The 18535-nt window shown below is 40.2% G+C and overlaps 1 protein-coding gene across 1 annotated transcript; it reads right to left on the bottom strand.

Annotated features, from left to right (window-relative positions):
* Positions 1-541: 541 nt before the first annotated feature.
* abraa (actin binding Rho activating protein a) lies at positions 542-15408 on the bottom strand. Its single transcript, XM_003447687.5, has 2 exons — positions 14037-15408; positions 542-2305 (listed from the first exon to the last, which is right to left on the bottom strand). The coding sequence occupies exons 1-2, from the start codon at positions 14667-14669 to the stop codon at positions 1868-1870; spliced, it is 1071 nt and encodes a 356-aa protein (XP_003447735.1). The 5' UTR covers positions 14670-15408; the 3' UTR covers positions 542-1867.
* Between the last annotated feature and the right edge of the window lie 3127 nt (positions 15409-18535).

Here is an 18535-nt window from a genome sequence, read left to right as displayed (position 1 = left end):
AAGTTCTTATCAGTTTTGACAGGTGATTGTGCATGCAATGTGTATGTCTGACTAAGTGATAATAAAAGTTCATTTAGATACTTTAGATAACTCTTCAACACATAGACATTCAAGTTCTTACTTCCAAGAACAAAATTTTGTATAAATAACTTCTAAATGTTAAATAATTATTCAGTTCTTTATAAAATTATAGAAGGTAAATGCACATATAAAAGCGGTGTTGTGCGCAACATAACCACTTTAAATGCAACATTTAATTTCTCTCCTTGGGTTAAGGTGATCATGTAGGATATTGCATTTGATGTTCAAGTGCAGTCAGCCAGCTTACCTGGGTTTATTTCTTTTTTTTATAATATTTTACTTTGATGTAAAACATATATCTTTTATCTTAAATGTTTATGCTCTGCAGACTGTTGTTTTCACGCAAGCAAAAAGGTTTTTGTCAGAAACATACAACACACAACTCAACAATGACATACTAGCCTTGTCAGCTAGAGTGACCTAATGAAACACCACAGTCAGTAAACAAACTGAAATAAGCTTAGTATGCAACACAGTTTGAGTTTATATATAGAAAAACAAAAGCAGCATTTAATTTTTATTCTTTGTTTACTTCCACATAGCATGTGTCACCACTCTGACCACAACAATACTGAAAATAAACTAACTAAAAACTAAAAAACTGTGCACATTATACAAATGTTTACAGTTTTTGTAATACATATATATTAAGTTGCCCTTCTGTAAGAACACCCACGCTTTCACTTTGAAAGAAGCAAACATTTGACATTTAAAGCACCTCTTTCATTTTATTTTAATATGAGATGATCCCATTTTAACATTTAATGTATGCTAAATGTTTGCTCTAAAACGATTTACTTTAAAGAATCTCGCCTTACACACACTTAATATGCAAGAGTTTTTCAAACTCATTCACATTATTCACATTAGTACATGTAAGCTTCTTGTTATTGCCACTTTCCCTTGTCTAAATAAAATCACATTATTTTGCAAATAAATTTTTGTTGTGTATGTCAAGCAAATAAGAAAGCCATCTTGACCAAACATTTTACTGGAGATTAAATCTTAGAAAGTGAGCATGGTCCAGAGTACACGGATGGTTGTAGTCCTGTAAGAAAGACTGGTGTAGTGTGCTTGTAAGTACTTTAGTTGAAAACTGAGGTTTGATGTACATTTATATCCATTATTTCTATTTCTAAAGATGTCACATATTCCTACCTAAAAGTAAATGTTAGCTTAATTTAACTATTTAGTCTTAAAATGTCATTCCAAAGAAGACGAAAAACAAAACAAATAAAAACAAACTAAGGAAACACAGACATTGGTCTCATTAAAGTACTTTTTAACTATTTAAGAAAACAAACAAACAATAAACAAGACCACTAAGTTGCTATTACTGCTTGCATGTTTTTAGCAAAATTAGCTAAACGGACATGGACTTCCTATGTCAATTCTGTCATGAATTATGAGATGAAATTAACTCTAAGTCCTTGTTGCTTTAGCTGGAGACTCAGTAAAGCCTTCCACCATGACTGACATTGTGATGGATTCTTAAGGCTTCTAGCATGTAGCATAGTTAGCAAGTTGAGCATGGTTGGCAAGCTAAAGATAGCTTCCCTTCACCCCATAATCTGTCAGGTATATGAGAAGAACTAATGACTCTAGCGTGTGTCTCTGTGTGTGTGTGAAACACTAGATATGTATGCATGTTTAATTTCGAAACATTATAAAGATACTACATTTTTCTTACGTGCATGACATTGCATGCTCAGCATGAGTAGTCGTTTCTACTGGAGCTCTGATGTATGAGATTTATAGGTACGTTTGCATGTGCATAATATTTTTTTCAATCCCTTAGGGTAATAATGACATCATCATCCCGCCCCTTCCACAGCATCTCCCCCTCAAAGTCCAGCATCTTGTGTTTGCGGCAGCGAAGCAGAATGCCCACCACTTTGTCCGAGATTTTAACGTAGCGGTCAAAGAGACGGCCAAAAGTTATGATTGTTCTACCCTCTTTATTCTTGAAGCCCATGTCTCTTATAATCCAGACCATCTCCTCCATCTCCCTGTAGATGTGTTTCTGGGCCCTGTCTCCCCTCTCTGCTGTCTTGGAGCCTTCTTTCGGTCGTCCATAGCCAGAGTCACCCTTGCGGAGGCGCTGGGCCATAGCATAGTCATAGTCAAATTCCTCACTGAAGGGGTTGAGCTTCTGGCCTTCCATGTGCTGTTCAGACCACTGTTGCCAGCGACTTCTGATGTCACCCGTGGTGGCAATTTTAATCTGTAGATAGATTAACATCAAAATTGAAAAATCCATTGAAACCTTTTCAAGGAAACAAAAGAGCAAAGCAACACGTGTCGTTTGAAATTTATTAAAGAGGAGTACATAGGTCGTCAAAACATTTGTGTATTGTTCATTTACCGCTGAATGAGCTTAAAGCAAAATAAAAGCCTGCAGTGGATTTCATCACTATAGGAATCTGTAGGGTTATTAACCCTTAGTCCTTTTAAAAACTATTTTCCAGTTGGTGAAATTGATCCCTAGTCTGTGGATAAATACAGTCAGACTGTACTTGTACAAATAAAGAAGCATGGATGGAAATAAATGAGTACTTGGAAATGAGAACCTTATATAAACCAAAGGAGAGGGTGTCCTAATCTTTCTTTAGTATATTTTTTTCAGAAAAACTTTTTCCACCCCCACAGCTCCCCACCCCACCCTGATTCCCCTGGTATGTGTCTTAGCTTTCCAGACCTTCGGAAGAGTGTCATCAGATCTCTTTGGTATTTGATCTATGAAATCTTGAGATCTGTCGTGGAGGGAGCTTCCACAAAACTCCGTGAACTTTCAAGATGATAATGCTGCTATTCCTTATTTTACTGTTTAATGTTTTTTTTTCATTATATTAATGTCTCACCTTAGAATTTAACATGTTTTCAATTGAACTGATCTGAATTCGTAACATTTGTTTTTACTCTATGCTAATCAAACAGTGTTGGCATGGATTTGAGCAGCGGTAAACACTTATTTACAGGTTTTTTTTTCATTAACTACAAATGGCATACTTTAACTCGCGTTTATTTTAGAGGCAAATATTTAACCATGAGCTTTTAAATTGCAGCCTCGGTGAAATTCAATAACGCATGCATATAATATTTTCTGAAATTAGTTTCTTTGATAGGGTACTTCAGTTAAATTTGAGGCCTGATATGCTGAAGTTAGTTAGCATTTATTACTAAAGTGCTACTACTATTGTTACTTTTTATGCTAATATATGTTTGCAGACAAATCATGGGTCATGTAAAATGGTTTAATTTGATAGGTGTTGTTTGCTGTCGGCACACACAGCCATTTTCAACAGTTCTACATTCTTTTAGCATCTCTTTTGCCTTTTTACTACCTCATAAAAGATTTATGAATAGCAATGTTACCTTTTTGGTATGCCCATCACTTTTTTCTCTGTATTCCTTAAGTCGCGTTTAACTTGATAATGCACACCTTTGATGCTTTAACTGGATTTTAGAACAACACAAAGTAAAAATAAACAGCAAAAAACAAAAATAATCTCAGATTTTAAAAAAAATCATATTTTGATTATAATTGCACTGTCTCTCTGTGTCTCATATTACCTCTAATTCATGTCCTTCATTGACCTCTCTCCCTTCACCCTGTTTTCCTCTCGCTGACAGTTCCACCTGAAGGTCAGGGTGTAACTATATTTATTATGTGTGCCTATGGAAAGAGGCACACATATTACTATTCGTCGGATTTATTATTCTTATTATTATGTGTGCCTATGACAAGAGGCACACATATTACTATTCCTCGGATTTATTATTCTTATTATTATTATTATTATTATTATTCTCCATCTTCCGCCTAAATTTCGGCACGTATCACGCCCCGCAGTTTTGAGAAAAGCTTCATATATGTTACCTCATTTTGTGCGGCTGGATCTGGAATGGTGTGCTATGACTTTTGGTGTTTATGACTATTATAGTTTTTAAAATATTAATATTTTAGTGAAAATTTTCCCGCGCTCCTCTGCCAAACAGTTTTGACAATAGGGGTACATATGTTACATCATTTTGTGCGGCTGGAGCTGGGCTAGTATGGTGTGACTTTTGGTGTTCATAACTTTTATAGTTTTTGAAATATTTAGATTTTAGTGCAACTTTAGGCCAATTTCTAGGCTCCTGAGAAAGATTCTGCTTTTGGCACCATAGAAACAGACTTCATTTGTGGTGGGTTGGCTCTCTCTAGTGGTATACCGGGAGTAGTACGGCCTAAAGGGTGCCATGCTTGGTGAAAACTACATATCCCACAATTCATAGCATGCCTCTACCGAGTCAAACAATGGCGGACACCACTTCGTTTTATATGTCTTTTATTCGTGTTTCTAGGTCACAAAATACACTTTTAAGATATTTTCAGGCGAGAATGTAGGTGTGTAAACTTCAAATATCTGCTCGTTTTATCAAGACATCCCATATTAGCGACAATTCTTTTAAGTGTTGCTGATAGCCGGCTAGCTAGCTAGCGCCGCTAGCTTAGCTAGCTAGCGCCCCTTCGTGAAAAACCACCCAGGCTTGGCTGATAGTGAGGTGGGTAAAATTTGTTTAATCGCCCGATCGCTCGGCAAGGGTCTGTGTCTTAGCTGGACTTATTTTTCGTTTATATGGGCCGATGATGCTGGTCGATGTGGAAAAAATAACTGAGTTGTTTGGTGGTGGAGCTACAACAGAGGGCAGCTACCCACCGGTGTGTGACAGAAAGGACATGCCGCCAACGAGACACATGAGGCCGGGCAGGCGATTGCTAACGCGGTGGTCAATCATGGATCAGGGAAAGCGAAGGCAGGAGCGTGAGGTGAACTGAATTTCAGGTAAGAAGTTATGACCTGCACTCTATTTGGGTCAGATATAAACCGAGTTTAGGTGTAGTTTATTTAGCAGCAGTTCTCTTATGTGTTGCTGATAGCCGGCTAGCTAGCTAGTGCCGCTAGCATAGTTAGCTAGCACCGCTAGCGACCCTTCGTGAAAAAGCACCCAGGCTTGGCTTATATTGAGGCGGGTGAAACTCGTGTCAGCACCCGGTCGCTCGCCGACAGTATGTGTTTTAGCTGGACTTATTTTTCGTTTATATGGACCGATGATTTATTTATTTATTCATTTTAGTAACGGTATAAACAGTGAAAGGTGGTGGATTGGCCAGATGTAAACTTCAAATATCTGCTCGTGTTACCAAGACATCCCATATTAGCTCTGATGTTTTCGGTGCCTGCAAAGAGCTAGACAGGTAGCTAGCTAACCCGAGCTGGCTGTCTTTTTGACTCAGGGTCATAGCTGGACTTATTTTTCGTTTTTATGAGCCGATGAGGGTTTTTTTTTAGTAACGGTACAAACAGTGAAAGGCAGTGGATTGTCCAGATGCTGGTCGATGTGGAAAAAATAACTGAGTTGTTTGGTAGTCGCTGACGCGGAGCTACAACCGAGGGCAGCTATCCACCGGTGTGTGTCAGAAAGAACATGTGGGGAACGAGGCGGCGAGGCGACCGCCGATCAACCGGTGGTAGATCGTGGATCAGGGAAACCGAAGGCAGGAGAAGCAGGCGGCTGCCGGTCGGAGCGTGAGGTGAACTGAATTTCAGGTAAGAAGTTATGACCTGCACTCTATTTGGGTCAGATATAAACCGAGTTTAGGTGTAGTTTATTTTTGTTGTGCTGACTTTTTACAATCAGTTACAATAACTCGTACTGCGTTCTAGCTAGCACGACAGAGTTTCTATACAGCTGTGTGCGCATGGTGAACTTTATGACAGCCTCCCCTGTCATTCTCTCGCCTGTTGAAACTTCAGTCATGAAACTGATCAATGATCGGCGTTTCTCTCTTGTTTGTTTATCGCGCAAAACAACAGCAGCACCTTTAAGCTTGATCAGCTGTTGTTAGAATTCATTTGCTTTTAATTTCTGGTATCAGCTGATGTTTGCTGGAGCTACAGCTGTAAAAACGGCAGATGTCCTTACTGAATCATCAGAGCTGAACTGGTGATGGAGAAACAGGTTTACCCTTTAGGTGACATGAATAAGTTGAAGGGAAGTTATGAACTATTTTTGAGAGACAAATACAGGGAGTGCAGAATTATTAGGCAAGTTGTATTTTTGAGGAATAATTTTATTATTGAACAACAACCATGTTCTCAATGAACCCAAAAAACTCATTAATACCAAAGCTGAATGTTTTCAGAAGTAGTTTTTAGTTTGTGTTTAGTTTTAGCTATTTTAGGGGGATATCTGTGTGTGCAGGTGACTATTACTGTGCATAATTATTAGGCAACTTAACAAAAAACAAATATATACCCATTTCAATTATTTATTTTTACCAGTGAAACCAATATAACATCTCCACATTCACAAATATACATTTCTGACATTCAAAAACAAAACAAAAACAAATCAGCGACCAATATAGCCACCTTTCTTTGCAAGGACACTCAAAAGCCTGCCATCCATGGATTCTGTCAGTGTTTTGATCTGTTCACCATCAACATTGCGTGCAGCAGCAACCACAGCCTCCCAGACACTGTTCAGAGAGGTGTACTGTTTTCCCTCCTTGTAAATCTCACATTTGATGATGGACCACAGGTTCTCAATGGGGTTCAGATCAGGTGAACAAGGAGGCCATGTCATTAGTTTTTCTTCTTTTAAACCCTTTCTTGCCAGCCACGCTGTGGAGTACTTGGACGCGTGTGATGGAGCATTGTCCTGCATGAAAATCATGTTTTTCTTGAAGGATGCAGACTTCTTCCTGTACCACTGCTTGAAGAAGGTGTCTTCCAGAAACTTGCAGTAGGACTGGGAGTTGAGCTTGACTCCATCCTCAACCCGAAAAGGCCCCACAAGCTCACCTTTGATGATACCAGCCCAAACCAGTACTCCACCTCCACCTTGCAGGCGTCTGAGTGGGACTGGAGCTCTCTGCCCTTTACCAATCCAGCCACGGGCCCATCCATCTGGCCCATCAAGACTCACTCTCATTTCATAAGTCCATAAAACCTTAGAAAAATCAGTCTTGAGATATTTCTTGGCCCAGTCTTGACGTTTCAGCTTGTGTGTCTTGTTCAGTGGTGGTCGTCTTTCAGCCTTTCTTACCTTGGCCATGTCTCTGAGTATTGCACACCTTGTGCTTTTGGGCACTCCAGTGATGTTGCAGCTCTGAAATATGGCCAAACTGGTGGCAAGTGGCATCTTGGCAGCTGCACGCTTGACTTTTCTCAGTTCATGGGCAGTTATTTTGCGCCTTGGTTTTTCCACACGCTTCTTGCGACCCTGTTGACTATTTTGAATGAAACGCTTGATTGTCCGATGATCACGCTTCAGAAGCTTTGCAATTTTAAGACTGCTGCATCCCTCTGCAAGATATCTCACTATTTTTGACTTTTCTGAGCCTGTCAAGTCCTTCTTTTGACCCATTTTGCCAAAGGAAAGGAAGTTGCCTAATAATTATGCACACCTGATATAGGGTGTTGATGTCATTAGACCATACCCCTTCTCATTACAGAGATGCACATCACCTAATATGCTTAATTGGTAGTAGGCTTTCGAGCCTATACAGCTTGGAGTAAGACAACATGCATGAAGGGGATGATGTGGACAAAATACTCATTTGCCTAATAATTCTGCACTCCCTGTATAAAATATTTAGCTTTTATTAAATAGTTATCTGAATCTTACAACCAAAGTTTGTATAATAATACACAAGATTGGCTGTAGACCATTGTTCATCATTCAGAACACTGTGTAAAAATAACAAAAAACAAAAAGTGAATGCAAAAGTGCATAAATATTTATTTTACATGTTTGATATGTGTGGCGGGGCGTGGTCTGCAGTGCCGCTGCAGGGGAGGTGGACCCACCTGAGGGGCATCTGCAATCACACCTCTCGGGCGTAGTCTGTGCTCTCTCGGCTGTTTTTTGGGTGTGTGTCGGGCTGTGAGTTGAAAAGCTACAGCTGGCTGGGAGGGTACACCAACCATGTGTGAAAAGTGGTCCATAACGTACTGGTTCAAAGTGTGTTCGTGCAAACATTGTCGGGGTCTGCCGTGGTACAGAGGGACTTCTGCTTATGAACCTGTGTGCACAGCGTCTGCAAATCGGGGCTGTACAAAGTGACCTCATCTTTACCCAAAACTGTAAGCTGTCATCTGTGAGGCGCGAGCGGTGTTTGTTTTTACCATAATTCATGGTGGAGAATGGCTGCTCTTCTGAGTTTTGCTGTCTGTAGCCGTATGAATGGAAAACTACACAGATTAGCAGCGGCATAGGCACACATAAAATTTCTTCTGAAATTTTCGCTTTCTAGTTATTATTATTCTCCATCTTCCGCCTAAATTTCGGCACGTATCACGCCCCGCAGTTTTGAGACAAGCTTCATATATGTTACCTCATTTTGTGCGGCCGGATCTGGAATGGTGTGCTATGACTTTTGGTGTTTATGAATTTTATAGTTTTTTAAATATTAATATTTTAGTGAAAATTTTCCCGCGCTCCTCTGCCAAACAGTTTTGACATTAGGATTACATATGTTAGATCATTTTGTGCGGCTGGAGCTGGACTATTATGTTGTGACTTTTGGTGTTTATGACTTTTATAGTTTTTTAAATATTAATATTTTAGTACAAATTTAGGCCAATTCATCTTTTGGCGCCAAATAAACAGACTTCATTTGTGGTGTCTTGGCTCTCTCTAGTGGTATACCGGGAGTAGTACAGCCGAAAAGATTTATCCTTGTGTTGAAAACTCCATATCCCACAATTCATAGCACGCCTCTACAGAGTGAACAATGGCGGCCACCACTTCGTTTTATATGTCTTTTATTCGTGTTTCTAGGTCACAAAATAAACTTTTAAGATATTTTCAGGCGAGAATGTAGGTGTGTAAACTTCAAATATCTGCTTGTTTTATCAAGACATCCCATATTTAGCGACAGTGCTCTGACGACGTTGGTCCTGCCTGACAGCTAGCCGGCTACCTAGCTAGCTGCCGCACTTGGCTGCAAATGGATAGCGAGGGGACTCTCTCTGTCGTTTCACCTCCCCGGTCTCTCGCAAATGCTCGCACAGAATCGGAGTTACAGCTGGATGTGGAAAAAATAACTGAGTTGTTTGGTGGTGCTATAACGCGGAGCTACAACAGTGGGCAGCTATCCACCGGTGTATGACAGAAAGGACATGCCGCGACCGCCGATCGACCGGTGTTTGCTAACGCGGAGGTCAATCGTGGATCAGGGAAAGCGAAGGCAGGAGCGTGAGGTGAACTGAATTTCAGGTAAGAAGTTATGACCTGCACTCTATTTGGGTCAGATATAAACCGAGTTTAGGTGTAGTTTATTTAGCAGCAGTTCTCTTATGTGTTGCTGATAGCCGGCTAGCTAGCTAGCGCCGCTAGCATAGTTAGCTAGCACCGCTAGCGACCCTTCGTGAAAAAGCACCCAGGCTTGGCTTATATTGAGGCGGGTGAAACTCGTGTCAGCACCCGGTCGCTCGCCGACAGTATGTGTTTTAGCTGGACTTATTTTTCGTTTATATGGACCGATGATTTATTTATTTATTCATTTTAGTAACGGTATAAACAGTGAAAGGTGGTGGATTGGCCAGATGTAAACTTCAAATATCTGCTCGTGTTACCAAGACATCCCATATTAGCTCTGATGTTTTCGGTGCCTGCAAAGAGCTAGACAGGTAGCTAGCTAACCCGAGCTGGCTGTCTTTTTGACTCAGGGTCATAGCTGGACTTATTTTTCGTTTTTATGAGCCGATGAGGGGTTTTTTTTTAGTAACGGTACAAACAGTGAAAGGCGGTGGATTGTCCAGATGCTGGTCGATGTGGAAAAAATAACTGAGTTGTTTGGTAGTCGCTGACGCGGAGCTACAACTGAGGGCAGCTATCCACCGGTGTGTGTCAGAAAGAACATGCGGGGAACGAGGCGGCGAGGCGACCGCCGATCGACCGGTGGTAGATCGTGGATCAGGGAAACCGAAGGCAGGAGAAGCAGGCGGCTGCCGGTCGGAGCGTGAGGTGAACTGAATTTCAGGTAAGAAGTTATGACCTGCACTCTATTTGGGTCAGATATAAACCGAGTTTAGGTGTAGTTTATTTTCGTTGTGCTGACTTTTTACAATCAGTTATAATAACTCGTACTGCGTGGTAGCTAGCACGATGGAGTTTCTATACAGCTGTGTGCGCGCTAAGTTACTGATGTTGAACTTTATGACAGCCTCCCCTGTCATTCTCTCGCCTGTTCAAACTTCAGTCATGAAACTGATCAATGATCGGCTTTTCTCTCTTGTTTGTTTATCGCGCTAAACAACAGCAGCACGTTTAAGCTTGATCAGCTGTTGTTAGAATTCATTTGATTTTAATTTCTAGTATCAGCTGATGTTTGCTGGAGCCACAGCTGTAGAAGCGGCTGGTCGAAACCAGGAGATGACCTTACTGAATCATCAGAGCTGAACTGGTGATGGAGAAACAGGTTTACCTTTTTTTTTAGGTGACATGAATGAGTTGAAGGGAAGTTATGAACTGTTTCTGAGAGAAATAAACACCAAGCTCCTTTTTTTATTTAGCTGACAGCTGGTAACTGTGCAGGGGCGGATCTAGCAAAGCTTTTGCCAGGGGGCCAGGTAGGGCATTAACAGAGAAAGGTGGACACAAAGATATACTTTTCTTTCTTACTCTCATACAGGGAGTGCAGAATTATTAGGCAAGTTGTATTTTTGAGGAATAATTTTATTATTGAACAACAACCATGTTCTCAATGAACCCAAAAAACTCATTAATATCAAAGCTGAATGTTTTTGGAAGTAGTTTTTAGTTTGTTTTTAGTTTTAGCTATTTTAGGGGGATATCTGTGTGTGCAGGTGACTATTACTGTGCATAATTATTAGGCAACTTAACAAAAAACAAATATATACCCATTTCAATGATTTATTTTTACCAGTGAAACCAATATAACATCTCCACATTCACAAATATACATTTCTGACATTCAAAAACAAAACAAAAACAAATCAGCGACCAATATAGCCACCTTTCTTTGCAAGGACACTCAAAAGCCTGCCATCCATGGATTCTGTCAGTGTTTTGATCTGTTCACCATCAACATTGCGTGCAGCAGCAACCACAGCCTCCCAGACACTGTTCAGAGAGGTGTACTGTTTTCCCTCCTTGTAAATCTCACATTTGATGATGGACCACAGGTTCTCAATGGGGTTCAGATCAGGTGAACAAGGAGGCCATGTCATTAGTTTTTCTTCTTTTATACCCTTTCTTGCCAGCCACGCTGTGGAGTACTTGGACGCGTGTGATGGAGCATTGTCCTGCATGAAAATCATGTTTTTCTTGAAGGATGCAGACTTCTTCCTGTACCACTGCTTGAAGAAGGTGTCTTCCAGAAACTTGCAGTAGGACTGGGAGTTGAGCTTGACGCCATCCTCAACCCGAAAAGGCCCCACAAGCTCACCTTTGATGATACCAGCCCAAACCAGTACTCCACCTCCACCTTGCTGGCGTCTGAGTGGGACTGGAGCTCTCTGCCCTTTACCAATCCAGCCACGGGCCCATCCATCTGGCCCATCAAGACTCACTCTCATTTCATCAGTCCATAAAACCTTAGAAAAATCAGTCTTGAGATATTTCTTGGCCCAGTCTTGACGTTTCAGCTTGTGTGTCTTGTTCAGTGGTGGTCGTCTTTCAGCCTTTCTTACCTTGGCCATGTCTCTGAGTATTGCACACCTTGTGCTTTTGGGCACTCCAGTGATGTTGCAGCTCTGAAATATGGCCAAACTGGTGGCAAGTGGCATCTTGGCAGCTGCACGCTTGACTTTTCTCAGTTCATGGGCAGTTATTTTGCGCCTTGGTTTTTCCACACGCTTCTTGCGACCCTGTTGACTATTTTGAATGAAACGCTTGATTGTTCGATGATCACGCTTCAGAAGCTTTGCAATTTTAAGACTGCTGCATGCCTCTGCAAGATATCTCACTATTTTTGACTTTTCTGAGCCTGTCAAGTCCTTCTTTTGACCCATTTTGCCAAAGGAAAGGAAGTTGCCTAATAATTATGCACACCTGATATAGGGTGTTGATGTCATTAGACCATACCCCTTCTCATTACAGAGATGCACATCACCTAATATGCTTAATTGGTAGTAGGCTTTCGAGCCTATACAGCTTGGAGTAAGACAACATGCATGAAGGGGATGATGTGGACAAAATACTCATTTGCCTAATAATTCTGCACTCCCTGTATAAAATATTTAGCTTTTATTAAATAGTTATCTGAATCTTACAACCAAAGTTTGTATAATAATACACAAGATTGGCTGTAGACCATTGTTCATCATTCAGAACACTGTGTAAAAATAACAAAAAACAAAAAGTGAATGCAAAAGTGCATAAATATTTATTTTACGTGTTTGATATGTGTGGCGGGGCGTGGTCTGCAGTGCCGCTGCAGGGGAGGTGGACCCACCTGAGGGGCATCTGCAATCACACCTCTCGGGCATAGTCTGTGCTCTCTCGGCTGTTTTTTGGGTGTGTGTCGGGCTGTGAGTTGAAAAGCTACAGCTGGCTGGGAGGGTACACCAACCATGTGTGAAAAGTGGTCCATAACGTACTGGTTCAAAGTGTGTTCGTGCAAACATTGTCGGGGTCTGCCGTGGTACAGAGGGACTTCTGCTTATGAACCTGTGTGCACAGCGTCTGCAAATCGGGGCTGTACAAAGTGACCTCATCTTTACCCAAAACTGTAAGCTGTCATCTGTGAGGCGCGAGCGGTGTTTGTTTTTACCATAATTCATGGTGGAGAATGGCTGCTCTTCTGAGTTTTGCTGTCTGTAGCCGTATGAATGGAAAACTACACAGATTAGCAGCGGCATAGGCACACATAAAATTTCTTCTGAAATTTTCGCTTTCTAGTTTACATATATTCCACTGCGTTGCATTCCAGCATGTGTTTTATGAGCTGGACTTGCTCTCTGGCGACCCCTTCAACATGTCTAGAGGGCCACTGAAAAGCCTTTGCCTTTTATGGGAGAGATTTCAGTATTGCAGTTATGTAACTGTTATGATGTTTGGTGTCCATGAGGGAGTTGGATTTCTTCAGGTGACATCAAAGGCACTTCTGCTTAATCTTGTTTATTCACACTGTGTGACTTGTTCTATTTTAGGGGAATTTATTCTCCTTTGTGTCTTTGACTGGGGGACATTTAATATAGTTGTAAAAAGCCGACTTGTCAAAAACTCTGCAAAATACTCCGCCTCTTTTGTAAGGCTGTCATTACCAAAACATTCAGTGACAGTTACAAATAACCTCTAAAATGAAGAGTTGTGGAGCTTTTCTGCTATCAGTGTGCTTTCACATGTCTTTCTACACTTTATAATAATAACTAAGAAAAAGTATCCCTAAATAGCTTTTCTTCTCTTTTATTTGACTTATTATTTGAAATTTTGTAAATAACAATATCAATGTTGGATACAGGGAAACATGACAGTTAAATCTAATGCAAGTTTATCTAAAGATATTTTGAAGAAACCTCTTAAGGTGTTGTGTTTAGAGATTATTTAAATATCCAATTGTCACTGACTTATGTTATCATTCATGTTAATGTGTTTGTGAGGTCATGCTAGTCCAACAATTACTTTTCTTTTAGTTTGGTATTTTGCAGTTGCACTTATTCCTCCTCCTGTAAACTATGCTATAAATATAAAAAATTGATTGAAAGATGAAACAACACTTGGATTTTTAAAACCAAAATAGTGAGAGGAAAAATGCTTTTAGGGTTAAAGAAAAACCTAAAATGTTGGATAAATCTCTATGGATTTGTCAATGTGATCAAAATGTTGATTGATCTACCTTTAAACCTGAATACATTTCCAACAGTTTTTGTTTTTTTTTAACTATATTGATATTGTTTAAACTTATCGTTAAAGATCTTTGTTATTAGCCACTCTACCTTTGGCCTGTTGGTCTGCTTTTTGGACTGGGGCTCGCCATTTTCGGTTTTGGATTCATTGTTGTCGCTGAGCCCGCTTTCCTCTCCCAACCCGCTGTCGTCTGTGTCCACACTGCTGCTTCTTGACCCCAACTTCTTCTCCTGGAGCTTTAGTTTCCTGTCCTGTATCCTCCCGCCTCCTTCTCCACTTTGTAGTGCCCTCATCTGCCGCCGCCGTGTTGGTGATTCGTTGCCCATGAATGGCTTGGTCTCCTCAGGACCTGACTCCATCTTGCCACGAATGGCACTAACTACATCGCTGCTGCTGCACTCACTGCGTTTTGGCTGAATGGTCTTGTTTACAGAGCAGGTTCTGATCTTATTCTCACTATTGTCACTGGAATCTGCTAAGATTACACGTGGGGTAACTGTAAGTTTAACAACATGGTTGCGTTCTTTTTTATCTTCCTCCTCCACAGATGAAGGCATCCAGCCGCTTGGCATGGCTTCTTGCTTGCCAGCATGTTCTTTAGCCCATCCCTGCCAGCTTTTAGCCAAATTGGCCACCATAGCGGCACATTTTATCTTCTTTACAGTCCGTTTGAAAGCCTGTGGATCCCGAGATGAAACTGTAGCGATCTCACTGCTACTCATGGTGAATTTCCAACGTATTCACTTTTATTGCCCGTATAATAATCTACTCTTGCAGGTGATGTCGTTATTTCTAGCGTCAGTTTTGGTCAATTGGTTTAAGATGCCAGAAAGTCTTGAAAAAAACTTCTCAATTCATCAAAAAAAAAAAAAAAAAAAAAAAAAAAAATTGGGACTTTGTCACGTGAAAATTCTAGCGAGTTAACTTAAGGCTTAAAGATACCGAAGTGAATCTTAATGGATTCAGCTTCCTAAGGTTTCAGCTCAAACCTTAAAGACTTCACACTTGTAAAGTGAATCTTTCCAAATGATCATCAGTGTTCCTCAGCCTTTATAGCCACGATGGATCTTTACGGAAATATCCAGACCCTTCCAGATAAGTTGGTCAGTGGGTGAGCTGCCGGTGTGAAGAGTGCAAGGACTTTGACTTTAATCCCCTGCTGAAGCCCCTCTGGCTCCATACTGGCCTTTAAATAGGGAAGGGTCATAAAGGAAGTGATGGGCATCTGGTCCACGTGAGACAGGAAAAGTACGGTGTCACCATACTTGTTTCTAACACACACACACAAACATGCGCTGTGACTGCGGAGTGGAATTTCTCCCGGTGCTATCCAGCGAACAGGTGTCCAGTTCTTTTTTAGTGTCTCTGTGGTTTCTGTCATCACACACAAATACTTACACATCACAAACAGGCCTTTGCTCTGAGTCAGCCAGTAATACATAGGTGACCCCACATATATGTGCCCGAGTTTATTGTTTATATATAGGCATGTTTTCATTCAAATGCTACCTAAATTTATTAGATGACAACATATGCTTAGATCACTTGTGGTGGCTCATGTACATACGAAGCAATAGGCGTGATCGTCTGCGTGTCTGTGCATGTGTGGGTAACTATTTCAGTCTCTGAGTCTGTGAATATGTGAGTGGATGTGTTATGATTCTAATAAGGCACAAACACTTTAGACACTGAAGTGAGGATTCTGTGAAAAGTTTAAACTTATCAATTTTTTAATTAAAAAGAGAAGACACTTCAGTCCATTTTATCTTCTGTATACTTGCTTACATTTTAATTAAGGTCTATGGCAAATAGGTTATTCCAAGCATCTCAGATAACTTTCCACTACTTCTGGGCTTCTATAGGTTTAAATATAACTCTGCGTTTTCTGTCTGTTCATGTAATCCCAGAGTGGCACCGTGATGTTGAGACCAGGACTCTTCCAAAGCCACATCATCAACAGGACTCCTTGTTCTCACCTCTGTCCCTGTTGCTCAAGATAGTTTATTGGAGTCATCTTGCTGGGTGTACTGAGTTCAGATTTAAATGTTACATGATAAAAATTTGAAGTGCCTTAAATGTGCATACTACTGTAAACAAATTCAGTAAGTGAGGGAATCATCCAAAATCAGTGTCTGATTTTACCTGGCAAAGTGTTTTCCAAGAAAATGTAAATTCACCAAAAGTTGAGTTTTTATGTTTATTAGCAACCCAATACCTATATTGTACTTACACAGCAGAGAATTAATGTAGACATATGGAAATATACTTATGTCAAGAGTAGGGATGGGTATCGTTTAGTTTTTATCCGATACCAGTACCTAACCGGTACTTTTGAAACGGTGCCAGTGCTTAAACGGTGCTCGAACCGGTGCTTAAAGAATGGAGAACACACACTTTGTCCAAAAACCTCTCATCTTTAGCTGTTTTATTGTAAAAAGATAACAATGTTAGCCTTTTCTGCAGCTATAGGGGATTTATGGTATCACTCTTGGCTGGAAGCAGTGCTTAATCAATGGAAAAAACACCAACTTTGTCCAAAAACCTCTCATGTTTAGCTGTTTCCCACTTTTTCTTTGGTCATTTTAGCCTTTTTGGCCAGGGTGAAGGGAGTATCTGCCATCAAACAAGAAGACAGCCGCATGTAACTACGACGGTGTTTGCTAGTTCACCTTACATGCATTAGTTTAATAACGTGGTTAGCCTACTCAACGTAAATAACATACGAACAACATTGAGCTACTGACCCAGAGAAGAACGGCTGCTGCTGCCATCATCATCCGTCATCATTTCTGCTACACTGACAGGGCTAGGGGCCAGGACTCTACTCTTCAGGTTCTCGGGGGATGTTGCTAACTCCGGGTCCGATAACAGGCACCACACCCGCAGTAGATGTGCTCGGTGTGAGGTCTCGCAGCAAGCTATCAAATACGGTGCATTTCTCAGCTTTTAACAAAATGCTATACGTTGCCAGGTGTTTCATCAGATTCGAGGAGTTACCTCCTTTGCGCAGTATCACCTTAAATCACTTGTTGCAGGCTGCTGAGTTTGCATCTTTTGCTGTGAAGTACAGCCAGACTTTTGACCGCTTTGCCTTGGCCATTTTTAATCTGTAGCTCTGCTCTAAAAGAACGTACGTAACTGGGCCCGCCTACTACGCTTGCAAAGGTAAAATGATTGGCTAGAATCCAAAATGTATGACATCTCGGGAAAATAAAGAACAGAAATAAAGCACCGAAATGTGCGCTGCTTTTCGGTCTGGTTACTACCGTTTATGTCAGAACCTAGTCAAGAGTGGTGCACAAGAAAGTGTCACAAGAAAAAAGAAAAATCTGAGCAAATAATTTCATTTTACAGGTGCAGGTATTCATTGCCACTTGTGGAATTAAATTCCTTGCGCATAAATTCTACAGCCAGCGGGTGTAAAACTCAGCAGCCACATGCAGAAAGAAGGCATCACGCATGCAAGACTGTGTGTGCTTTGCTGTTGCAGTTTCATGCTTTTTACTGTTTGAGTTTGGAGTACAAAGGAAGAGGGGTTCTAATGTGATTTCTCACTTTAAATGGACAGTTACACCCATGGAGCAATGTAAACTCTGTTTTAAATCATATTGTTTATCGTTTAAAAAAAAAAAAATCTATCAACCATCATTGTTTGCTATGTAGAAGTTGAAGAAATCTTTAAAATTAGAGCATTCAAAGACAAGTTCTGAAGCCTCTGCACTGCTGTCCCATTGATCTGTTGTACAATATCAGATACCTTTTATGATTAAAAAAATCCTAACGAGGAGCACGCATCATTCCACAGAATGTAATGAAATGATTTGCTCAAGTCCAAGCTTGCAGCCTTTCACTTTTTCAATTTATTTATCTAATGCCTGTTGTTGAGTATATGTTAAATTCCATATGATGCACCAGAATGACTTTAAGCATCCAGCAACATTTTTGTTTATTAATTAATTTATTATTTATGTATTTGTTTTTTATATGTATACATGTAATAAGAATGATTTTGTCGGTCCTAGTTAGGGAAACAGGTGTCACACAGTCATAATAAGTAGAGAAATTGCAGAATCTAAAATAAATAAAACTAAGTATATCTTTTTTAAATATTTGGTACATTTAAAACAGTAGTAATAGAAATGCAGATCCTTAACTATCATGCATATGCCGCAAATAAACAGTAACTATTGAAGTGCATTGTAAAGGAAAATGTAAAATTGAGAATTATGTGCAAAAGAGAAAATAAAAGTTGTAGTAGAAAATATTTCCTTTCTATCTGTCTAACAGTAATTCTTTCTGCTTTGATATATGTGCCTGTAATCTACTGAGGGACCTAAAAGAAATATTTATGCATGAACTTCTGTTACCCTGCTTTAAAATTTACATGACTCCAAAATACATTTTATTTAAAAAAAAGCCATGCACAAGTAATCGACTCTTCAATTTAATTGATAAACCAAATAATTAATAAAAATTTTGCACATGATGTTCATAATGAGAATCAAAATTAATTCAGTCGTGCTAAAATATTTCTGTTTCTGATACACAGCCAAACAAAGCTTCTGAGTGTCTGTCGACTAAAATAGCC

Source organism: Oreochromis niloticus, linkage group LG5 (assembly GCF_001858045.2).
Source record: "Oreochromis niloticus isolate F11D_XX linkage group LG5, O_niloticus_UMD_NMBU, whole genome shotgun sequence".
Taxonomy (NCBI): Eukaryota; Metazoa; Chordata; class Actinopteri; order Cichliformes; family Cichlidae; genus Oreochromis; species Oreochromis niloticus.
The sequence above is the reverse complement of the archived record's forward strand: the minus strand, read 5'-3'. Positions and strand labels throughout refer to the sequence as shown.